Consider the following 25,947-nt stretch of genomic DNA (forward strand, 5'->3'; position numbering starts at 1 on the left):
ATGAACAAGCAGAACCTTTAATGCACAAGCAGAACCTTTAATGAACCTTTAATGAACAAGCAGAACCTTTAATGCACAAGCAGAACCTTTAATGCACAAGCAGAACCTTTAATGAACCTTTAATGCACAAGCAGAACCTTTAATGAACAAGCAGAACCTTTAATGAACCTTTAATGAACAAGCAGAACCTTTAATGAACCTTTAATGAACAAGCAGAACCTTTAATGAACCTTTCATGCACAAGCAGAACCTTTAATGAACAAGCAGAACCTTTAATGAACCTTTCATGCACAAGCAGAACCTTTAATGCACAAGCAGAACCTTTAATGAACAAGCAGAACCTTTAATGAACCTTTCATGCACAAGCAGAACCTTTAATGCACAAGCAGAACCTTTAATGCACAAGCAGAACCTTTAATGAACCTTTCATGCACAAGCAGAACCTTTAATGCACAAGCAGAACCTTTAATGCACAAGCAGAACCTTTAATGAACAACCAGAACCTTTAATGAACCTTTAATGAACAAGCAGAACCTTTAATGAACAAGCAGAACCTTTAATGAACAACCAGAACCTTTAATTAACCTTTAATGAACAACCAGAACCTTTAATGAACCTTTAATGAACAAGCAGAACCTTTAATGAACAAGCAGAACCTTTAATGCACAAGCAGAACCTTTAATGAACAACCAGAACCTTTAATGAACCTTTAATGAACAACCAGAACCTTTAATGCACAAGCAGAACCTTTAATGAACAACCAGAACCTTTAATGCACAACCAGAACCTTTAATGCACAAGCAGAACCTTTAATGAACCTTTAATGAACAAGCAGAACCTTTAATGAACAACCAGAACCTTTAATGAACAACCAGAACCTTTAATTAACCTTTAATGAACAACCAGAACCTTTAATGAACCTTTAATGAACAAGCAGAACCTTTAATGAACAAGCAGAACCTTTAATGCACAAGCAGAACCTTTAATGAACAACCAGAACCTTTAATGCACAACCAGAACCTTTAATGAACCTTTAATGAACAAGCAGAACCTTTAATGAACAACCAGAACCTTTAATGAACAACCAGAACCTTTAATTAACCTTTAATGAACAACCAGAACCTTTAATGAACCTTTAATGAACAAGCAGAACCTTTAATGAACAAGCAGAACCTTTAATGCACAAGCAGAACCTTTAATGAACAACCAGAACCTTTAATGAACCTTTAATGAACAAGCAGAACCTTTAATGAACAAGCAGAACCTTTAATGAACAACCAGAACCTTTAATGCACAAGCAGAACCTTTAATGAACAAGCAGAACCTTTAATGCACAACCAGAACCTTTAATGAACCTTTAATGAACAAGCAGAACCTTTAATGCACAACCAGAACCTTTAATGAACCTTTAATGAACAAGCAGAACCTTTAATGAACCTTTAATGCACAAGCAGAACCTTTCATGCACAACCAGAACCTTTAATGAACCTTTAATGCACAACCAGAACCTTTAATGAACAAGCAGAACCTTTAATGCACAAGCAGAACCTTTAATGAACAACCAGAACCTTTAATGAACCTTTAATGCACAAGCAGAACCTTTAATGAACAACCAGAACCTTTAATGAACAACCAGAACCTTAAATGAACCTTTAATGAACAAGCAGAACCTTTAATGAACAACCAGAACCTTTAATGAACCTTTAATGCACAAGCAGAACCTTTAATGAACCTTTAATGCACAAGCAGAACCTTTAATGAACAACCAGAACCTTTAATGAACCTTTAATGAACAAGCAGAACCTTTAATGAACAACCAGAACCTTTAATGAACCTTTAATGCACAAGCAGAACCTTTAATGAACAACCAGAACCTTTAATGAACAACCAGAACCTTTAATGAACAACCAGAACCTTTAATGAACCTTTAATGAACAAGCAGAACCTTTAATGAACAACCAGAACCTTTAATGAACCTTTAATGAACAAGCAGAACCTTTAATGAACAAGCAGAACCTTTAATGCACAAGCAGAACCTTTAATGAACCTTTAATGAACAAGCAGAACCTTTAATGAACAAGCAGAACCTTTAATGAACCTTTAATGAACAAGCAGAACCTTTAATGAACAAGCAGAACCTTTAATGCACAAGCAGAACCTTTAATGAACCTTTAATGAACAAGCAGAACCTTTAATGAACCTTTAATGAACAAGCAGAACCTTTAATGAACAACCAGAACCTTTAATGAACCTTTAATGCACAAGCAGAACCTTTAATGAACAAGCAGAACCTTTAATGCACAACCAGAACCTTTAATGAACAACCAGAACCTTTAATGAACCTTTAATGAACAAGCAGAACCTTTAATGAACAACCAGAACCTTTAATGAACCTTTAATGAACAAGCAGAACCTTTAATGAACCTTTAATGAACAACCAGAACCTTTAATGAACCTTTAATGAACAACCAGAACCTTTAATGAACAAGCAGAACCTTTAATGAACAACCAGAACCTTTAATGAACCTTTAATGAACAAGCAGAACCTTTAATGAACAACCAGAACCTTTAATGAACCTTTAATGAACAAGCAGAACCTTTAATGAACAAGCAGAACCTTTAATGAACCTTTAATGAACAAGCAGAACCTTTAATGAACAAGCAGAACCTTTAATGCACAAGCAGAACCTTTAATGAACCTTTAATGAACAAGCAGAACCTTTAATGAACAAGCAGAACCTTTAATGCACAAGCAGAACCTTTAATGAACCTTTAATGAACAAGCAGAACCTTTAATGCACAAGCAGAACCTTTAATGAACCTTTAATGAACAAGCAGAACCTTTAATGAACCTTTAATGAACAAGCAGAACCTTTAATGAACAACCAGAACCTTTAATGAACCTTTAATGCACAAGCAGAACCTTTAATGAACAAGCAGAACCTTTAATGCACAACCAGAACCTTTAATGAACCTTTAATGAACAACCAGAACCTTTAATGAACCTTTAATGAACAAGCAGAACCTTTAATGAACCTTTAATGAACAACCAGACTGTGGAAGCAGAACCTTTAATTTATGAGGAGTCGGGTGGAAACTCTTTTTATTTGCATTAACCAGAAGCTGGCAGCAGGTCATTAACATCATCTCAGTTCAGTCCAATTCACTGTAATCATGATCAAACCAAACATTACGGTTACATTCTGCAGACGCTTTTATCCAAAGTTCCACATCCGGAGGCAGAAGAACTTCTCACAGAGTGAAACTAAACCAGCAGCAAGCCTACTTAGCAGTCAAACTAAAGACAAAAGCAGCCTAGAGCACAAGAAAAATGTTACTTACTTATTCTGGATGAATAAAGGAGTTCACAGTCCCTCCAAAAGTTAAAGTACAGACACAAATCTGCTCAGAAACACATGAGAGTTCCTGTTTCACTCTGATGATAAAGACACATTATCTGTGATATATCAGGTTTCACCCATCCATGCTTATATTAGGCATATATATATGCCTAATATAAGCACTAATATATATATTAGGGCGGGGCGAGTTAACTCGTTATTATCGCGTTAACTTGTTAATTATTTAACGCCGAAAAATATTTCATCACACATTAACGCAGGTTTTATTTATTTATTTTTGTTTTAATTTAAGAAAAAACAACTTTTTTTTGGGGGGGGGGGGCTTTTCTGCCTTTAATGGATGGATCGGAAAGTTCAAAGAGACAGGAAGCAGGGGGCAGAGAGAGGGGGAACAACATTTTGTAAAAGTCTGTTGCTCACAGGCTTTTATTTTGTAAACATCTGTTGCTCACAGGCTTTTATTCTGTAAAAGTCTGTTGCTCACAGGCTTTTATTTTGTAAAAATCTGTCGCTCACATGCTTTTATTTTGTAAAAGTCTGTCACTCACAGGCTTTTATTTTGTAAAAGTCTGTCGCTCACAGGCTTTTATTCTGTAAAAGTCTGTTGGTCACAGGCTTTTATTCTGTAAAAGTATGTTGCTCACAGGCTTTTATTTTGTAAAAGTCTGTCGCTCACAGGCTTTTATTTTGTAAACATCTGTTGCTCACAGGCTTTTATTCTGTAAAAGTCTGTCGCTCACAGGCTTTTATTTTGTAAAAGTCTGTTGCTCACAGGCTTTTATTTTGTAAAAGTGTGTTACTCACAGGCTTTTATTTTGTAAAAGTCTGTTGCTCACAGGCTTTTATTTTGTAAAAGTGTGTTACTCACAGGCTTTTATTTTGTAAAAGTCTGTCGCTCACAGGCTTTTATTTTGTAAAAGTGTGTTACTCACAGGCTTTTATTTTGTAAAAGTCTGTCGCTCACAGGCTTTTATTTTGTAAAAGTCTGTTGCTCACAGGCTTTTATTTTGTAAAAGTCTGTCGCTCACAGGCTTTTATTTTGTAAAAGTCTGTTGCTCACAGGCTTTTATTTTGTAAACATCTGTTGCTCACAGGCTTTTATTCTGTAAAAGTCTGTCGCTCACAGGCTTTTATTTTGTAAAAGTCTGTCGCTCACAGGCTTTTATTTTGTAAAAGTCTGTCGCTCACAGGCTTTTATTTTGTAAAAGTCTGTTGCTCACAGGCTTTTATTTTGTAAAAGTCTGTCGCTCACAGGCTTTTATTTTGTAAAAGTCTGTCGCTCACAGGCTTTTATTATTGTAAAAGTCTGTTGCTCACAGGCTTTTATTTTGTAAAAGTCTGTTGCTCACAGGCTTTTATTTTGTAAAAGTCTGTCGCTCACAGGCTTTTATTTTGTAAAAGTCTGTCGCTCACAGGCTTTTATTTTGTAAAAGTCTGTTGCTCACAGGCTTCAGCAGCCGGTTCAGTAGAAGTTCAAAGAATTGACTCATTTGAAGTTCTTGGCCCGTTTTGGTGACTTCTCTCAGCTTTAAAAGTAGTTTCTCAGACCCTCCTCCTGATGCTGGATCAGAAACCATCTCCCCCACCGCGTGCAGCAGATCCCAGACCTGCTGGCGGTCAGCGTCCTCGGGGTGGACGTTCAGGACCTGAAACCTGCTGCTGAGCAGGGCCGACAGCTCGGGCCCCGCCTCCTGCAGCCGGCTCTGGACCCCCGGTTCGGCCCGGCTCTGGACCCCCGGTTCGGCCCGGCTCTGGACCCCCGGTTCGGCCCGGCTCTGGACCCCCGGTTCGGCCCGGTCCTCCTGAGTGAGGAGGACGAAGGTGCGACCCCAAACGTTTCTCCCGAAGATCTCCTCCACCTGCTTCACGATGACTCCGGCCGCCTCGGGGAAGGACTCCGCCCTGAAGACCAGCAGGATGGCGAGCGGCGCCGGGTCCGACGCGTTGATGCATCTGAAGATCTCGTTCCTCGCGGCGGGGTCGAGCGTCTCCGAGAGGCCAGGGGTGTCGATGATGGTGACCCCCCGGCCGAACACCTCCCCCCTCTGCAGGCAGCAGCTTCCTGAGGGGAGAAAAAAGTCGTGCGTACGAGTGATTTAACAGAACATTCACCAATCTTTTCGTATTTTACGTTTTCTTTCAGGTACGAACAGAATTTACAGTGATCCAGACCTGTCGTAAGAGTTTCCTAAAACAGTCCGCTGTTATTCCCATCAAGTTTGCTTGACTAATGGATTGTATATTTAATTACTTTGAAGAAAACATAAATAAGTATATACATTATACCCCATAATGATGCTGACATTATTCTGTTTGACTTAAATTATGAACTAATTGAAGGTTAATCTGACTCTGTATATAACAAGGTCAATGGGAAGCTTAACCAGCGGCTGACTTTCTACTTTTGGATGCCTTAGCGCGTCAGGCTCTTGGAAGAGGGCGTGTGTTCCGAGACTGTGGAGACAGATGAATGGCTGACATCCTGATTTAGATCACCAAGGACTGTGCTGCTGTAAATATGCAGCTTGCTGGAGCCACAACTCCAGAGAGAAACACGCCGATCAAACCCAATTCCACCACACGTCCAGGTCCTCAGCACCCTTGGATTTTTGGCCACTGGAACCTTTCAGAGGGAGATGGGAGACAGATCGGGGGTGTCCCAGTCCTCTGTGAGTCGTGCGCTCCCCTTGGTCATCAAAGCTGTCATCAGTTTATCACCCATGGTACATCAGATTCCCAAACACCGCTGTCCAATAAGTACAAGTACAACTGCTCTATAGCCCAGAGAAGCCATGTCAGATGTGCACAATATTGCCACTAACGAGGGTCTCCACCTGAACCAGCCCAGGCAGACCAGGAGGTGCCAGAAGACCCCCCTCATGGACCGCCCCATCAAAGACTATCATGATGAGGCAACAGTTGATTGCACGGCTTTAGTTGCAGGCATCGAGCACCTGGCCATGGCGAGGCGTTTTTTTTTTCAGAAAACATGGGCTCAGTTACCTGAGGGTGGGCCGGCGGTGCCGTTCATGGTACCGAAGGCCTTTCTACCCAGGATGGTGTTTCCACTGGAGCTCTTCCCCACTCCTGTCCTCCCAACGAGAACCAGCCTGATGTGTGACGCTGGAAAACAAGGAAACATCAACTTCAGACTCAGCATGTGAAGCCTGGAGCGGCCGGAAAAACTTTGAATCAAGTTTTTAACCTTTCAAACATGAACGCAAGAGGTTTCCTGTGTGTAACGAGACCAAACACGGACCGAAGCAGCCTTCACTGCAGCGACTGTGACATCATCAACCGGCCCTTTTTACGACTGTGACATCATCAACCGACCCTTTTTTACGACTGTGACATCATCAACCGGCCCTTTTTACGTCTGTGACATCATCAACCGACCCTTTTTGCGACTGTGACATCATCAACCGGCCCTTTTTACGACTGTGACATCATCAACCGGCCCTTTTACGACTGTGACATCATCAACCGACCCTTTTTACGACTGTGACATCATCAACCGACCCTTTTTACGACTGTGACATCATCAACCGGCCCTTTTTACGACTGTGACATCATCAACCGGCCCTTTTTACGACTGTGACATCATCAACCGGCCCTTTTTACGACTGTGACATCATCAACCGGCCCTTTTTACGACTGTGACATCATCAACCGGCCCTTTTACGACTGTGACATCATCAACCGACCCTTTTTACGACTGTGACATCATCAACCGGCCCTTTTTACGACTGTGACATCATCAACCGACCCTTTTTACGACTGTGACATCATCAACCGGCCCTTTTTACGACTGTGACATCATCAACCGGCCCTTATTACGACTGTGACATCATCAACCGGCCCTTTTTACGACTGTGACATCATCAACCGACCCTTTTTACGACTGTGACATCATCAACCGACCCTTTTTTACGACTGTGACATCATCAACCGGCCCTTTTTACGTCTGTGACATCATCAACCGACCCTTTTTGCGACTGTGACATCATCAACCGGCCCTTTTTACGACTGTGACATCATCAACCGGCCCTTTTACGACTGTGACATCATCAACCGACCCTTTTTACGACTGTGACATCATCAACCGACCCTTTTTACGACTGTGACATCATCAACCGGCCCTTTTTACGACTGTGACATCATCAACCGGCCCTTTTTACGACTGTGACATCATCAACCGGCCCTTTTTACGACTGTGACATCATCAACCGGCCCTTTTACGACTGTGACATCATCAACCGACCCTTTTTACGACTGTGACATCATCAACCGGCCCTTTTTACGACTGTGACATCATCAACCGACCCTTTTTACGACTGTGACATCATCAACCGGCCCTTTTTACGACTGTGACATCATCAACCGGCCCTTATTACGACTGTGACATCATCAACCGGCCCTTTTTACGACTGTGACATCATCAACCGACCCTTTTTACGACTGTGACATCATCAACCGACCCTTTTTACGACTGTGACATCATCAACCGGCCCTTTTTACGACTGTGACATCATCAACCGGCCCTTATTACGACTGTGACATCATCAACCGACCCTTTTTACGACTGTGACATCATCAACCGACCCTTTTTACGACTGTGACATCATCAACCGACCCTTTTTACGACTGTGACATCATCAACCGACCCTTTTTGCGACTGTGACATCATCAACCGGCCCTTTTTACGACTGTGACATCATCAACCGGCCCTTTTTACGACTGTGACATCATCAACCGGCCCTTTTACGACTGTGACATCATCAACCGGCCCTTTTTACGACTGTGACATCATCAACCGACCCTTTTTACGACTGTGACATCATCAACCGGCCCTTTTTACGACTGTGACATCATCAACCGACCCTTTTTGCGACTGTGACATCATCAACCGGCCCTTATTACGAATGTGACATCATCAACCGACCCTTTTTGCGACTGTGACATCATCAACCGGCCCTTATTACGAATGTGACATCATCAACCGGCCCTTATTACGAATGTGACATCATCAACCGACCCTTTTTACGACTGTGACATCATCAACCGGCCCTTTTTACGACTGTGACATCATCAACCGGCCCTTTTTCCGACTGTGACATCATCAACCGACCCTTTTTGCGACTGTGACATCATCAACCGACCCTTTTTACGACTGTGACATCATCCACCGGCCCTTTTTCCGACTGTGACATCATCAACCGGCCCTTTTTACGACTGTGACATCATCAACCGGCCCTTTTACGACTGTGACATCATCAACCGGCCCTTTTTACGACTGTGACATCATCAACCGGCCCTTTTTACGACTGTGACATCATCAACCGACCCTTTTTGCGACTGTGACATCATCAACCGGCCCTTTTTACGACTGTGACATCATCAACCGGCCCTTATTACGACTGTGACATCATCAACCGGCCCTTTTTACGACTGTGACATTATCAATCGACCCTTTTTACGACTGTGACATCATCCACCGGCCCTTTTTACGACTGTGACATCATCAACCGGCCCTTTTTACGACTGTGACATCATCAACCGGCCCTTTTACGACTGTGACATCATCAACCGGCCCTTTTTACGACTGTGACATCATCAACCGACCCTTTTTACGACTGTGACATCATCAACCGACCCTTTTTACGACTGTGACATCATCAACCGGCCCTTTTTACGACTGTGACATCATCAACCGGCCCTTATTACGACTGTGACATCATCAACCGACCCTTTTTACGACTGTGACATCATCAACCGGCCCTTTTTACGACTGTGACATCATCAACCGGCCCTTATTACGACTGTGACATCATCAACCGACCCTTTTTACGACTGTGACATCATCAACCGGCCCTTTTTACGACTGTGACATCATCAACCGGCCCTTATTACGACTGTGACATCATCAACCGGCCCTTTTTACGACTGTGACATCATCAACCGGCCCTTTTTACGACTGTGACATCATCAACCGGCCCTTTTACGACTGTGACATCATCAACCGGCCCTTTTTACGACTGTGACATCATCAACCGACCCTTTTTACGACTGTGACATCATCAACCGGCCCTTTTTACGACTGTGACATCATCAACCGGCCCTTTTTACGACTGTGACATCATCAACCGGCCCTTTTACGACTGTGACATCATCAACCGGCCCTTTTTACGACTGTGACATCATCAACCGACCCTTTTTACGACTGTGACATCATCAACCGGCCCTTTTTACGACTGTGACATCATCAACCGGCCCTTTTTACGACTGTGACATCATCAACCGACCCTTTTTGCGACTGTGACATCATCAACCGGCCCTTATTACGAATGTGACATCATCAACCGACCCTTTTTGCGACTGTGACATCATCAACCGGCCCTTATTACGAATGTGACATCATCAACCGGCCCTTATTACGAATGTGACATCATCAACCGACCCTTTTTACGACTGTGACATCATCAACCGGCCCTTTTTACGACTGTGACATCATCAACCGGCCCTTTTTCCGACTGTGACATCATCAACCGACCCTTTTTGCGACTGTGACATCATCAACCGACCCTTTTTACGACTGTGACATCATCCACCGGCCCTTTTTCCGACTGTGACATCATCAACCGGCCCTTTTTACGACTGTGACATCATCAACCGGCCCTTTTACGACTGTGACATCATCAACCGGCCCTTTTTACGACTGTGACATCATCAACCGGCCCTTTTTACGACTGTGACATCATCAACCGACCCTTTTTGCGACTGTGACATCATCAACCGGCCCTTTTTACGACTGTGACATCATCAACCGGCCCTTATTACGACTGTGACATCATCAACCGGCCCTTTTTACGACTGTGACATTATCAATCGACCCTTTTTACGACTGTGACATCATCCACCGGCCCTTTTTACGACTGTGACATCATCAACCGGCCCTTTTTACGACTGTGACATCATCAACCGGCCCTTTTACGACTGTGACATCATCAACCGGCCCTTTTTACGACTGTGACATCATCAACCGACCCTTTTTACGACTGTGACATCATCAACCGACCCTTTTTACGACTGTGACATCATCAACCGGCCCTTTTTACGACTGTGACATCATCAACCGGCCCTTATTACGACTGTGACATCATCAACCGACCCTTTTTACGACTGTGACATCATCAACCGGCCCTTTTTACGACTGTGACATCATCAACCGACCCTTTTTACAACTGACTGATGTCAAGGAGGGAATGACTCGGGCTGTTCACGGCTGCTCTACCTGCTGTTAAACTCTACCTGTTGTTAAACTCTGGCTGTTAAACTCTGCCTGTTAAACTCTACCTGTTAAACTCTACCTGTTAAACTCTGCCTGTTAAACTCTGCCTGTTAAACTCTACCTGTTAAACTCTACCTGTTAAACTCTGCCTGTTAAACTCTACCTGTTAAACTCTGCCTGTTAAACTCTACCTGTTAAACTCTGCCTGTTAAACTCTACCTGTTAAACTCTGCCTGTTAAACTCTACCTGTTAAACTCTACCTGTTAAACTCTGCCTGTTAAACTCTACTTGTTAAACTCTGCCTGTTAAACTCTACCTGTTTAACTCTACCTGTTTAACTCTACCTGTTAAACTCTGCCTGTTTAACTCTGCCTGTTAAACTCTACCTGTTTAACTCTACCTGTTAAACTCTGCCTGTTTAACTCTGCCTGTTAAACTCTACCTGTTTAACTCTACCTGTTTAACTCTACCTGTTAAACTCTGCCTGTTTAACTCTACCTGTTAAACTCTACCTGTTTAACTCTACCTGTTTAACTCTACCTGTTAAACTCTACTTGTTAAACTCTACCTGTTAAACTCTACCTGTTAAACTCTGCCTGTTTAACTCTACCTGTTAAACTCTACCTGTTAAACTCTGCCTGTTTAACTCTACCTGTTAAACTCTACCTGTTTAACTCTACCTGTTTAACTCTACCTGTTAAACTCTACCTGTTAAACTCTACCTGTTAAACTCTACCTGTTACTGTTAAACTCCACCTGTTAAACTCTGCCTGTTAAACTCTACCTGTTAAACTCTGCCTGTTAAACTCTACCTGTTAAACTCTACCTGTTAAACTCTACCTGTTAAACTCTGCCTGTTAAACTCTGCCTGTTAAACTCTGCCTGTTAAACTCTACCTGTTAAACTCTACCTGTTAAACTCTACCTGTTAAACTCTACCTGTTACTGTTAAACTCCACCTGTTAAACTCTGCCTGTTAAACTCTACCTGTTAAACTCTGCCTGTTAAACTCTACCTGTTAAACTCTACCTGTTAAACTCTACCTGTTAAACTCTGCCTGTTAAACTCTACCTGTTAAACTCTGCCTGTTAAACTCTGCCTGTTAAACTCTACCTGTTAAACTCTGCCTGTTAAACTCTGCCTGTTAAACTTTGCCTGTTAAACTCTACCTGTTAAACTCTACCTGTTAAACTCTACCTGTTAAACTCTGCCTGTTAAACTCTACCTGTTAAACTCTGCCTGTTAAACTCTGCCTGTTAAACTCTACCTGTTAAACTCTACCTGTTAAACTCTGCCTGTTAAACTCTACCTGTTAAACTCTGCCTGTTAAACTCTACCTGTTAAACTTTACCTGTTAAACTCTGCCTGTTAAACTCTACTTGTTAAACTCTGCCTGTTAAACTCTACCTGTTAAACTCTACCTGTTAAACTCTGCCTGTTAAACTCTACCTGTTAAACTCTGCCTGTTAAACTCTACCTGTTAAACTTTACCTGTTAAACTCTACCTGTTAAACTCTACCTGTTAAACTCTGCCTGTTAAACTCTACTTGTTAAACTCTGCCTGTTAAACTCTACCTGTTTAACTCTACCTGTTTAACTCTGCCTGTTAAACTCTACTTGTTTAACTCTACCTGTTAAACTCTGCCTGTTTAACTCTACCTGTTAAACTCTGCCTGTTAAACTCTACCTGTTAAACTCTGCCTGTTTAACTCTACCTGTTAAACTCTGCCTGTTAAACTCTGCCTGTTAAACTCTGCCTGTTAAACTCTACCTGTTAAACTCTGCCTGTTTAACTCTACCTGTTAAACTCTGCCTGTTAAACTCTACCTGTTAAACTCTACCTGTTAAACTCTGCCTGTTAAACTCTGCCTGTTAAACTCTGCCTGTTAAACTCTGCCTGTTAAACTCTACTTGTTAAACTCTGCCTGTTAAACTCTACCTGTTAAACTCTACTTGTTAAACTCTACTTGTTTAACTCTACCTGTTAAACTCTGCCTGTTTAACTCTACCTGTTAAACTCTGCCTGTTAAACTCTACCTGTTAAACTCTGCCTGTTAAACTCTACTTGTTAAACTCTGCCTGTTAAACTCTACCTGTTAAACTCTACTTGTTAAACTCTGCCTGTTTAACTCTACCTGTTAAACTCTGCCTGTTTAACTCTACCTGTTAAACTCTGCCTGTTAAACTCTACCTGTTAAACTCTGCCTGTTAAACTCTACTTGTTAAACTCTACCTGTTAAACTCTACCTGTTAAACTCTACTTGTTAAACTCTGCCTGTTTAACTCTACCTGTTAAACTCTGCCTGTTAAACTCTGCCTGTTAAACTCTACCTGTTAAACTCTGCCTGTTAAACTCTACCTGTTAAACTCTACTTGTTAAACTCTGCCTGTTAAACTCTACCTGTTAAACTCTACTTGTTAAACTCTGCCTGTTTAACTCTACCTGTTAAACTCTACCTGTTAAACTCTACTTGTTAAACTCTGCCTGTTTAACTCTACCTGTTAAACTCTGCCTGTTAAACTCTGCCTGTTAAACTCTACCTGTTAAACTCTGCCTGTTAAACTCTACCTGTTAAACTCTGCCTGTTAAACTCTACCTGTTAAACTCTACTTGTTAAACTCTGCCTGTTAAACTCTACCTGTTAAACTCTACTTGTTAAACTCTGCCTGTTTAACTCTACCTGTTAAACTCTGCCTGTTAAACTCTGCCTGTTAAACTCTACTTGTTAAACTCTACTTGTTAAACTCTGCCTGTTAAACTCTACCTGTTAAACTCTACTTGTTAAACTCTGCCTGTTTAACTCTACCTGTTAAACTCTGCCTGTTAAACTCTGCCTGTTAAACTCTACTTGTTAAACTCTACTTGTTAAACTCTACCTGTTAAACTCTGCCTGTTAAACTCTACTTGTTAAACTCTGCCTGTTAAACTCTACCTGTTAAACTCTGCCTGTTAAACTCTGCCTGTTAAACTCTACCTGTTAAACTCTACCTGTTAAACTCTACCTGTTAAACTCTGCCTGTTAAACTCTACCTGTTTAACTCTGCCTGTTAAACTCTACCTGTTAAACTTTACCTGTTAAACTCTGCCTGTTAAACTCTACTTGTTAAACTCTGCCTGTTAAACTCTACCTGTTAAACTCTACCTGTTTAACTCTGCCTGTTAAACTCTACTTGTTTAACTCTGCCTGTTAAACTCTACTTGTTAAACTCTGCCTGTTAAACTCTACCTGTTGTTAAACTCTACCTGTTAAACTCTACTTGTTAAACTCTACCTGTTAAACTCTACCTGTTAAACTCTGCCTGTTAAACTCTACCTGTTAAACTCTACCTGTTTAACTCTGCCTGTTAAACTCTACTTGTTTAACTCTGCCTGTTAAACTCTACTTGTTAAACTCTGCCTGTTAAACTCTACCTGTTGTTAAACTCTGCCTGTTAAACTCTACTTGTTAAACTCTACCTGTTAAACTCTGCCTGTTAAACTCTACCTGTTAAACTCTACCTGTTTAACTCTGCCTGTTAAACTCTACTTGTTTAACTCTGCCTGTTAAACTCTACTTGTTAAACTCTGCCTGTTAAACTCTACCTGTTGTTAAACTCTGCCTGTTAAACTCTACTTGTTAAACTCTACCTGTTAAACTCTACCTGTTAAACTCTGCCTGTTAAACTCTACCTGTTGTTAAACTCTACCTGTTAAACTCTGCCTGTTAAACTCTACCTGTTGTTAAACTCTACCTGTTAAACTCTGCCTGTTAAACTCTACCTGTTTAACTCTGCCTGTTAAACTCTACTTGTTAAACTCTGCCTGTTAAACTCTGCCTGTTAAACTCTACCTGTTAAACTCTGCCTGTTAAACTCTACCTGTTGTTAAACTCTACCTGTTAAACTCTGCATGTTAAACTCTACCTGTTAAACTCTGCCTGTTAAACTCTACCTGTTAAACTCTGCATGTTAAACTCTACCTGTTAAACTCTGCCTGTTAAACTCTACCTGTTAAACTCTGCCTGTTAAACTCTGCCTGTTAAACTCTACCTGTTAAACTCTGCCTGTTAAACTCTACCTGTTAAACTCTACCTGTTAAACTCTACCTGTTAAACTCTACCTGTTAAACTCTGCCCCAGCGAGCGCTCCACTTCCAGCAGGCCCTCCTGCCACAAACTCTTCACCAGGTCTTTAGCTTCGTCAAAACTATCGGATGATTGAGAGTAAAACACGGGGTCTGGGTGGCAGTACTTCAGGTTCTGTCGAAGTCGGTCAGCATCAAACTCCAGCACCTGCAAAAAGAAGAGTTTTTACTTTGTCATTACGGGGAACGGAGGGCAGATTAATGAGAACAGAGATCAGCTCCCTGTAAAGAGGAAGCAGGACGAGCAGCGAAGCTGTACCTGGCCTTTCCCCACGTGCAGCGCGATGGCGGCATGATCCCAAACATAGAACTGAGGAACAGGACGATTCCATGCTTCCATCTGGTTTCTGTTACGCCTGTAGATCAGCTCACACCTGACAGGAAGGGCAAACAACAACAGGTCACCCGACTATACACCTGAATGGGATGGAAGCTGCTCCGGTGTATCGTCTGTCCTGGAACCAACAGAAGAAGAAGAGGAGGTGGCAGCAGAGACAAGGGACAGTAGGGCTGGAACCATACACTAATCTCACGATACGATACGATTCAATATGATGCGATGCGATACGATACGCATCGCATCGTACGATTTGGTACAATTCGGTACGATACGATACGCATCGCATCGTACGATTCGGTACGATTCGATACGATACGATTCGGTACGATTTGATTCGATACGATACGATTCGGTACGATTTGATTCGATACCATACGATTCGGTACGATTTGATTCGATACCATACGATTCGGTACGATTTGATTCGATACCATACGATTCGATATGATTCGATATGATTCGATACGATTTGATACAATTCGATACGATTCGATACGGTACGATTCAATACAATTCGATTCGATACGTTACGATACGATTCGATATGATTCGATACGATTTGATACAATTCGATACGATTCGATACGGTACGATTCAATACAATTCGATTCGATACGTTACGATACGATTCGATATGATTCGATACGATTTGATACAATTCGATACGATTCGATACGGTACGATTCAATTCAATACGATTTGATACGTTACGGTACGATTCGATACGGTACGGTTCGGTACGGTACGATTCGATACGATTCGATACGATTCGAAAGGATACGATATGATACGAGACGATAGGATAAGTTTCAAAGGCTTTTATTGACAATTCCATCAAGTTGAAGCAAAGAGTCGATATCTGCAGTGTTGGCCTTCTTTTTCCAGACCTCTGCAGTTGGCTCTGGCTACTGTCGCTCACCTTCTGACCCGACTCCTGACTGATGGCAGCCCACTGTTCCATCATCAGAATCTGTGGAGTTTAGTTTGTCCTCGTGGGATTCAGGTCCCGGACGTTTCCTGACCTCTAACCTCTTGGACTGAATTTAAACGTTTAAATGTGAGAAGCATCTAAAGGAAAGGAGCGATACTTCCCTTAAAGTTTTGACTGGGTTTATCTCAGTAATACTGCAGAGAAAGGCTTTAAATACTCCTGCAGATGCAGAAAGCTTTTAGCATTTAGCTTTATTTTAAATGTGCTGCCATATGAATGAAAGTGCCATAACATTTGTTGTGCAAACACACTTTTAACATCAGCATCTTTCTGTAGTTTTTATGTAGAAGCCTCGCTCCACTGTCTGTTTCCTTGAATGACTTGCTGCTATCAGTTGTGTGTTTTGCTTTTAAGTGATATTTTAGACTGGAACTACTACGCTGAGAAGACAATTTAACTTGGCTGTAAATGCAGGAGTTTTTTTATTTTATTTATTTTGAAATACGTGCTTCTATGTTGAAACAAGTAAAACAGTAGTGCCAGTTAGCTCCGTGAGCTAGTTTATTTTTATTTTATTACTCCATGCTTCGTGGTGTTTGCTGTAATTGTGAATGTGATGCATTCAACAGACTTTTACAATAATAAAACCTGCGTTAATGCGTGATAAAATATTTATCGGCGTTAAATAATACGATACGATTCGATACATTTCGATACAATTCGATTCAATACGATTCGATACGATACATTTCGATACAATTCGATTCGATACGGTTCCATACGGTTCGATACGATTCGATACGATACGATTCGATACGATACGATTTGATACGTTTCGATACGGTACGATACGATTTGATACAGTACGATTCGATACATTACGATACGATTCGATTCGATACGGTTCGATATGATACGATACAATACGATTCCATACGATGCGATACGATAGAATACGATACGGTTCCATTCGGTTTGATATGATTCGATACGGTACGGTACGATACGATAGAATACGATACGGTGCGATTCAATACGATACGATACAATACGATTCGATACTGTACGATTCGATACGTGACGATACGATATGATATGATTCGTTACGATTCGATACGATACGATACATTACGTTATGATACGTTATGATACGATACGATTCGATACGGTTCCATACGATTCGATTTGATACGATATGATACGATACGATTCAATTCGATATGATTCGATATGTATCGTACCTGCGTTAATGCGTTAATGCGCCATAAAATACTTATCGGCGTTAAATAATTAACAAGTTAAGGCGATAATAAAGAGTTAACTCGCCCAGCCCTTATATTTACTCATTTTTCAGTTTCTCACCTGTGAGTCTCACACATGGCCTCCGGCCTCCAGAGGAATTTTCCGTCTCTGTAGACGCAGACGGCGTTTGGATCGTCAGCCAGTAAAGGGTACTTTGAGAAGTTCTCCTCATTAACTGGACTGTGCACCAACACAACGTACATCACTTCCTGTTTGTACAGGACGGTCTCGTGCACCCGCATGACGGGCTGAGCACCGGCACAGAACTGAGGAAACAGACAACAAAGAGGTCAGAGTGGAAGAAGGCCTCCTCCTCAGGGACCTGGACTGAGTGCTGCAGACTCTCAGGGTCCGGGGGGGGTCTCACCTGCTGGCTGTAGGCCTGCAGCACCTCCTGCACAGGGAAGCTGAAGCGGTACGAGCCCAGCCTGGACGTCTCCAGGAAGGCCGGGGAGGTGGCGAACCTCCACAGGAAGCCCCCCTCCTGCAGGCCAGCTCCTGGGTAGGTGGTCTGCAGCAGCCTGGTGTCGGCAGCCTCCACCTCCTCCGGTCCCACCTGCAGACTCCACCACACCAGCCCATCTGGGAACGGATCCCTGAAGCCCCCGTCCCCCCTGATCCCTCTTAAGCCCCTTCCATCGGTGTCGTGTTTCAGGTGAGACACGTGAAACTCTGGCCGAGGAAACTCTGGGATGTTTTCTTTGAAGAGGTATTTACTCTCTAAACCAAAAGCTCGAGCTTCCCGTTTAAGGTCATTCAGCCTCAGGTGCTGATGTTCAACAAAGTGTTCAGTGTGTCCTCTCCTGTTTGTTCGTGTCTGCATGGTCAGCTGCAGGATGGAGAGCAAGAACACAGAAATACGTGACAACCTGCACCAGCACAGACCACATCCTGAGCTAAAAGTAGGACTCCTAAACCAACGTGTTGTCCATGGATGAACATTAAAGCTGCAGCTGGACTGAATGAGAGGCGGAGCTGCGATTAGACACCAGGGAAGGAAGTTGGAAGCTTTCACCTTTCTTCAACATGACCAGAAAGAAATGAAGAGTCTGCAGAAATGTTCAGACATCACTACGACTACTGATTTGATTATAAAAGGCAGACGATGTTTGAACATGTGTGAGCGCATGCAACTACTGTGGACCTGCACGTTAGTAACACTGCTCTTATTACAGAGTTATAGAAAATAAATATGCTTTGGTAGGTTGTAATGTAGCTGTAACTACAGAAAGGACACATACAGCATACATGTAGGAGCTGCACAGTAAACATAGTTAAACTGCAGTAAAACTACAGTAAACCGAGTAAAACTAAGGTTAACCGAGTTAAACTACAGTAAACTGAGTTAAACTGCAGTAAACAGAGTTAAACTACAGTAAAACTACAGTAAACCGAGTTAAACTGCAGTAAACCGAGTTAAACTACAGTAAACTGAGTTAAACTGCAGTAAAACTACAGTAAACAGAGTTAAATTACGGTAAAACTACAGTAAAACTACAGTAAACTGAGTTAAACTGCAGTAAAACTACAGTAAACCGAGTAAAACTAAGGTTAACCGAGTTAAACTACAGTAAAACTGCAGTAAACCGAGTTAAACTACAGTAAACTGAGTTAAACTGCAGTAAAACTACAGTAAACAGAGTTAAACTACAGTAAACATAGGTAAACTTAGTAAAACTACAGTTAACCGAGTAAAACTGCAGTAAAACCGCAGTAAACCTAGTTAAACTACAGTAACTTAGTTAAACTGCAGTAAAACTACAGTAAACCTAGTTAAAAAGCAGTAAAACTATTGTAAAACTACAGTAAAACTACAGTAAACATAGTAATACTGCAGTAAAACTACAGTAAACCTAGTTAAACTGCAGTAAAACTACAGTAAAACTGTAGTAAAACTACAGTAAATCGGGTAAAGTACAGTAAACATAGTTAAACTGCAGTAAAACTACAGTAAACATAGTAAAACTACAGTAAAACTACAGTAAGTCGGGTAAAGTACAGTAAACATAGTTAAACTGCAGTAAAACTACAGTAAACATAGTAAAACTGTAGTAAAACTACAGTAAATCGGGTAAAGTACAGTAAACATAGTTAAACTGCAGTAAAACTACAGTAAACATAGTTAAACTGCAGTAAAACTACAGTAAACATAGTAAAACTACAGTAAAACTACAGTAAATCGGGTAAAGTACAGTAAACATAGTTAAACTGCAGTAAAACTACAGTAAACATAGTTAAACTGTAGTAAAACTACAGTAAACATAGTAAAACTACAGTAAAACTACAGTAAGTCGGGTAAAGTACAGTAAACATAGTTAAACTGCAGTAAACATAGTTAAACTGCAGTAAAACTACAGTAAACATAGTTAAACTGTAGTAAAACTACAGTAAACCTAGTTAAACTGCAGTAAAACTACAGTAAGTCGGGTAAAGTACAGTAAACATAGTTAAACTGCAGTAAAACTACAGTAAACCTAGTTAAACTGCAGTAAAACTACAGTAAGTCGGGTAAAGTACAGTAAACATAGTTAAACTGCAGTAAAACTACAGTAAACATAGTTAAACTGTAGTAAAACTACAGTAAACCTAGTTAAACTGCAGTAAAACTACAGTAAGTCGGGTAAAGTACAGTAAACATAGTTAAACTGCAGTAAAACTACAGTAAACCTAGTTAAACTGCAGTAAAACTACAGTAAACCGGGTAAAGTGAACTTTACAACACGGCTCATCTTCCCCACACAGGCGGACCTGAGCGCGTGATGTCCCTGAAGGCTCACCTGTGCGCGCGCCGCGGGTGAACAGGTAAACTCTTGAGGTTTTCTCTCTTTAACTCTTCTCTTTAGTTCTTCTCTGCTTTACATTTGAAGCCCACGCGCTCCTTGGCCGATCAGCTGATTCGTCACGCCGACGTCACTGAGACGCAACTTCCGCGTAAGCAGTGGAAGTTGGTTTGAGTTTAAGGATGTAGAAACAATAAGAGAATAAAGTCAGATATTTATTATCCTGTAAGTCAGATGTTTATTATCCTGTAAATCAGATGTTTATTATCCTGTAAATCAGATATTTATTATCCTGTAAGTCATATATTTATTATCCTGTAAATCAGATATTTATTATCCTGTAAATCAGATGTTTATTATCCTGTAAATCAGATGTTTATTATCCTGTAAGTCAGATATTTATTATCCTGTAAGTCAGATATTTATTATCCTGTAAGTCAGATATTTATTATCCTGTAAGTCAGATATTTATTATCCTGTAAATCAGATATTTATTATCCTGTAAATCAGATATTTATTATCCTGTAAGTCAGATATTTATTATCCTGTAAGTCAGATATTTATTATCCTGTAAATCAGATATTTATTATCCTGTAAATCAGATATTTATTATCCTGTAAGTCAGATATTTATTATCCTGTAAGTCAGATATTTATTATCCTGTAAGTCAGATATTTATTATCCTGTAAATCAGGTTTATTCTTCTCCTGTTTGGGCTCCTCCAGAGATTTTCCTCCTGAAATGTTCTGATCATTTAAAGTTGCTAATTTAAAGTTGCTCATTTAAAGTTGCTCACATCCGTCTGTGTTTCTGGATGATCCTCACGGTTTCAGCACAGACATGACAGAGGCAACCTGCAAGAAGACGCAACGTCGGTAAAGACCTTTACTTTGAAGGTCCCGCCATGACCGGAAGTCACGTCCATACTTTGGCTAGCTTAATGCCGGTGACGTGAAGGAAAGTAGCGTTTCTTCTTTGGTTCTGAATGATTAAACTCTGATACATGAGGACATGTATGTGTGTCAGTGACATTAAACAGAAGGCAGCAGCTGTGGGGAAGCTGCTGGCCTGGCCAACACACTGATTAACTGAAAAAAGACGCTGTAAAGTCGGGTTAACGGCTAGCGTTAGCTGCGAGGAGCTAATCAGAGCTAACAGGCTAATAGGCTTAGCAGGCGGGGCTACACGAAGCCACCGGAGGAGAAATGGCAGCGAAGCGGTCCCAAAACCTGTAAAGGTGAGTGTTAATCCGAGATAACTGCTGCTGCTATCATGGCAGCTAACTGTTAGCCTCAGGACGCCTCATACCCCCCGCGGTTCTGGTTCTGATTACTGGCCAGAATCCTTGAATACCTGGAACCGGTTTGCTTTAAGTATAAGAACACAACATGGAAGTTATCCCAGGTTCTAACATGTTCCAGATTCTTTCTGTCACATTAAAAATCCCTTCTTCCTGTTCCTGGGAGCATAAGTTAAGGTGTCTGAAGTCCCCAGCAGGTTAAAAGTCCCCCAGAACACAACCCTGGAGGGTTCTAATGGTTCTAATGGTTCTAATGGTTCTAATGGTTCTGATGGTTCTGATGGTTCTAATGGTTCTGATGGTTCTGATGGTTCTGATGCTGGTTTTAATGGACAGCTGGAGGTTTCTGATGGTTCTGATGGTTCTGATGCTGGTTTTATTGTACAGCTGGAGGTTTCTGATGGTTCTGATGCTGGTTTTATTGTACAGCTGGAGGTTTCTGATGGTTCTGATGGCTCTGATGATGGTTTTATTGTACAGCTGGAGGTTTCTGATGGTTCTGATGGCTCTGATGATGGTTTTATTGTACAGCTGGAGGTTTCTGATGGTTCTGATGGCTCTGATGATGGTTTTATTGTACAGCTGGAGGTTTCTGATGGTTCTGATGGCTCTGATGCCGGTTTCATTGGACCGGCTCTCTGAACAGTTCTCGGTGTGTTTGTGCAGGATGCTCCAGGGTCCGTACAGCCTTCTGGACCGGGACCGGCCCCTCCTCCGGCTGCCCTTCACCAGCTTCGCGGTGGGCACGGTTCTGCTGCCCGTGACGGGCCTGATCGCCTGCCTCTTCATCTCGCTGCTGTACCACTTTGAGGACTCGACGTACACACACTGTCAGGTAACCGCACACATGATGACCTTTGACCTCACAGGTTCTGAGGCCCAGTTTCAGGCCCAGTTGAACCCAACAGGAACCGTGTTCTTTGATCTGAAATCGGGTCGTTAAACCTCCCGCTGACACGCCGGCGTATCCGAGGACAGGAAGTGAACCGTTGTGGTTTCTTCCAGGTGTCGAACTACCTGCCGTCCATCAGCGCCGCCATCAGCCACGTGCCGGAGCGCTACATCTGGCGCAGCTGCATCGGCCTGCACTCGGCGCCGCGGTACCTCGTGGCCGCCACCTACTTTAGCTTCTACCGGGGCCGCTTGGCCCGGAGGCTGCCGGAGCGGCTGCTGAGCGTGCTGGTTCTGGTCTGCAGCCTCGCAGAGAACACCGGGCTGCTGCTGCTCACGTACGTGTCGTCCACGGAAACCTACAGTGAGTGTGGCGCCGGCGGCTGACCCCCGTCCTCCAATCGGTGGCTGGGATTTAACACCAGACTGTGAGGTCGGCGCAGGTTAATCTGAGGCGTTCTGTGTCCGCAGGTGCTCACAAGAACGGCTTCATCGTGTTCATAGCCAGCTCGCTGCTACACATGCTCCTTACCTGCAGGCTGTGGTACGTCATCAGGAGACACCACGTGAGCCCCGAGGTAAACAGATGTTACGTCACATCCCAGATATTCCCAGATGTGACTTCACATCCCAGTTATTCCCAGATGTGGAACCACATCCCAGATATTCCCAGATAGTTATTCCCAGATGTGACGTCACATCCCAGTTATTCCCAGATGTGGAGTCACATCCCAGTTATTCCCAGATGTGGAGTCACATCCCAGATATTCCCAGATTTGACTTCACATCCCAGTTATTCCCAGATGTGACTTCACATCCCAGATATTCCCAGATGTGACTTCACATCCCAGTTATTCCCAGATGTGATGTCACATCCCAGATATTCCCAGATGTGACTTCACATCCCAGTTATTCCCAGATGTGACGTCACATCCCAGTTATTCCCAGATGTGGAGTCACATCCCAGTTATTCCCAGATGTGATGTCACACCCCAGATATTCCCAGATGTGACTTCACATCCCAGTTATTCCCAGATGTGACGTCACATCCCAGTTATTCCCAGATGTGATGTCACATCCCAGATATTCCCAGATGTGACTTCACATCCCAGTTATTCCCAGATGTGGAGTCACATCCCAGTTATTCCCAGATGTGACTTCACATCCCAGTTATTCCCAGATGTGGAGTCACATCCCAGTTATTCCCAGATGTGGAGTCACATCCCAGTTATTCCCAGATGTGATGTCACACCCCAGATATTCCCAGATGTGACGTCACATCCCAGTTATTCCCAGATGTGACTTCACATCCCAGTTATTCCCAGATGTGGAGTCACATCCCAGTTATTCCCAGATGTGATGTCACATCCCAGATATTCCCAGATGTGACGTCACATCCCAGTTATTCCCAGATGTGACTTCACATCCCAGTTATTCCCAGATGTGGAGTCACATCCCAGTTATTCCCAGATGTGACTTCACATCCCAGTTATTCCCAGATGTGGAGTCACATCCCAGTTATTCCCAGATGTGATGTCACATCCCAGTTATTCCCAGATGTGACGTCACATCCCAGTTATTCCCAGATGTGATGTCACATCCCAGATATTCCCAGATGTGACGTCACATCCCAGTTATTCCCAGATGTGACTTCACATCCCAGTTATTCCCAGATGTGGAGTCACATCCCAGTTATTCCCAGATGTGATGTCACATCCCAGATATTCCCAGATGTGACGTCACATCCCAGTTATTCCCAGATGTGACTTCACATCCCAGTTATTCCCAGATGTGGAGTCACATCCCAGTTATTCCCAGATGTGATGTCACATCCCAGTTATTCCCAGATGTGATGTCACATCCCAGGACTCGTTTCAGCTCGCCGTCGGTCAGCAGCTGGAGTTCGTGGTCAGGTGGACGCAGTCTGACCTCTGACCTGTGTTGTGTTTCAGGAGGTGACATCATACCGCTGGAAGCTGCGGCTCTTCCTCTTCAATGTCGGCTGCTGTGCGGCCGCGGCGTACTTCTTCAGACGCCACAACACGTACTGCGAGCCGGGAGGTGAGTCCTGCGCCGTCTCCGTGGTTACGTGGTTGTTAGGGGGGCGTCGGCCTGCAGTAACGTCCGTTTCTCCGTCTGTTTCCCTGCAGTCTACACGCTGTTCGCCGTCTCCGAGTACCTGGTGGTCTTCTCCAACATGGCCTTCCACATGACGGCCTTCTGGGACTTCGGCAGCAAAGAGGTGACGGTGGCCACGCCGCCGGAGGACAAGCGGTACTGAGCGCGTGCAGACGCCGCAGGACTCATTCCAGGAGGCGTGGCGCTGACGCTACACCTCACGTTCTTCCAGGTTTTTAAACATCTCGTTTTAAAGTGAAAGGTTCTGTCGGGCCGAGCCGGGCCGGCGCCAGGAACGCTGCAGGCGCCGCGAGACGATGAAGCACGAACACGGAGGCCAACATTCCCCACGGTGACGGTTCACCCGGCTGTTTTGTAAATTAAATTTGAATAAAAGATCAAAGAGAACGAGTCGGTTTCTTTATTTACACCTTTATTTATAAAAAGCTGAACAGAACCGGTTCAGAGCAGAGCAGAATGGCCCTTTATCGTCTCTCAGAGGTGACCTCTGACCTCAGGGAGGAGCAGAGAACACCAGGCTCTGTGTTAAAGGAGCAGCAGCAGCGCCCCCTGGTGGACCAACACGGTAACTGAGGAAGTTATTTATTACGTTCATGAGTTTTCTGTGAGCGTTTTACTCCCAAACACACAGAAACTGAGCTGTTTATGTTCCCAGAACACCTGCTGAGGAACAGGTGGGTCCCAGAACACCGGACTACCTTCATCAACACCAAAACGAGGCTGGAACTCTGCTCACAGGACGCAGCAGGGGGTAAGAAGATGTTCAGAAATGATGTTGCTGATATGGGAAGTTACACAGCTTCATGTCAGAAGAGGCGAACTATCCCCAGGGTTCCCACGGGTCATGGAATTTCTGGAATATCATGAAATTTCATAAAAGTTTTTCCAGTCATGGAAAGTCATGGAATTTGACCATTTTGCATGCACAGTCATTGAATTTTCTTAACAGTTGTGTAGAAGCAAAACTTGAGTGTATTTTGTTGCTTACTTTTTTGTTTGGTGTGTAACATTGTTTCTTACTGGTTATAACTACAACGCTTCACCAGAGATGGTTTGGTTTCGCGCTGTAATGTGCAACATTCTAGAATGCAATATCTCCGAGCCCACTGAAGTCTGGCAGCGGTGGTTCGGCGTCAGTTGGCAAACATTCCTGGCAAATGCAGGTTCCAAGAAAGTTGGCTCGAAAATGACGATTTCAGAGGCTGGCTATCGCGAATTGATGACCACAGAGCTAAATGTAGCGTTTGTAAAACAGTCATATTTCTGTCAAATATGGGAGAACACGTGTTGCAGAGCCATGCGACGAGCAAAAAACGTGCTTCACGGTTGCGGGCGGTGAGATCATCGACCTTGTCACAGCATGATTTTTTTTTCGTCAAATAAACGATAAATATTTAAATTGTTTTAATTGTTTTATTTACCGTGTGTTTACAGGGCTTTCAGCCGAGAAGGGTGGTCATTTCTGACATTTACACTTAAAGGTAGGGTAGG

At 42.9% G+C, this 25,947-nt stretch overlaps 2 protein-coding genes across 2 annotated transcripts; one reads left to right on the forward strand and one right to left on the reverse strand.

Moving 5' to 3' along the window:
* Nucleotides 1-4,771: 4,771 nt before the first annotated feature.
* Nucleotides 4,772-20,255, reverse strand: LOC142401871 (uncharacterized). Its single transcript, XM_075487333.1, has 7 exons — nucleotides 20,124-20,255; nucleotides 17,714-18,175; nucleotides 17,407-17,612; nucleotides 15,033-15,147; nucleotides 14,750-14,921; nucleotides 6,366-6,485; nucleotides 4,772-5,424 (listed from the first exon to the last, which is right to left on the reverse strand). The coding sequence occupies exons 2-7, from the start codon at nucleotides 18,167-18,169 to the stop codon at nucleotides 4,772-4,774; spliced, it is 1,722 nt and encodes a 573-aa protein (XP_075343448.1). The 5' UTR covers nucleotides 18,170-18,175; nucleotides 20,124-20,255.
* A 792-nt stretch (nucleotides 20,256-21,047) lies between these two features.
* On the forward strand, nucleotides 21,048-24,843 carry LOC142401603 (acyltransferase PGAP2-like). Its single transcript, XM_075487070.1, has 6 exons — nucleotides 21,048-21,363; nucleotides 22,093-22,261; nucleotides 22,432-22,681; nucleotides 22,789-22,895; nucleotides 24,270-24,378; nucleotides 24,468-24,843. Exons 2-6 carry the CDS (start codon nucleotides 22,094-22,096, stop codon nucleotides 24,596-24,598), a joined length of 765 nt encoding a protein of 254 aa, XP_075343185.1. The 5' UTR covers nucleotides 21,048-21,363; nucleotide 22,093; the 3' UTR covers nucleotides 24,599-24,843.
* Nucleotides 24,844-25,947: the final 1,104 nt, after the last annotated feature.

This window comes from Odontesthes bonariensis, chromosome 16 (genome assembly GCF_027942865.1).
Source record: "Odontesthes bonariensis isolate fOdoBon6 chromosome 16, fOdoBon6.hap1, whole genome shotgun sequence".
NCBI lineage: Eukaryota > Metazoa > Chordata > Actinopteri > Atheriniformes > Atherinopsidae > Odontesthes > Odontesthes bonariensis.

Coding starts and splice junctions, on each gene's coding strand:
- LOC142401871 (XM_075487333.1), bottom strand. CDS start 18,169: ATGCAGACACGAACAAACAGGAGAGGACACACTGAACACTTTGTTGAA. Junction 15,148..17,406: donor GCCATGTGTGAGACTCACAG/GTGAGAAACTGA, acceptor CCTTCCTGTCAG/GTGTGAGCTGATCTACAGGC. Junction 5,425..6,365: donor CACCGCCGGCCCACCCTCAG/GTAACTGAGCCC, acceptor TTCTCCCCTCAG/GAAGCTGCTGCCTGCAGAGG.
- LOC142401603 (XM_075487070.1), top strand. CDS start 22,094: ATGCTCCAGGGTCCGTACAGCCTTCTGGACCGGGACCGGCCCCTCCTC. Junction 22,682..22,788: donor GTCGTCCACGGAAACCTACA/GTGAGTGTGGCG, acceptor CTGTGTCCGCAG/GTGCTCACAAGAACGGCTTC. Junction 22,896..24,269: donor GACACCACGTGAGCCCCGAG/GTAAACAGATGT, acceptor GTTGTGTTTCAG/GAGGTGACATCATACCGCTG.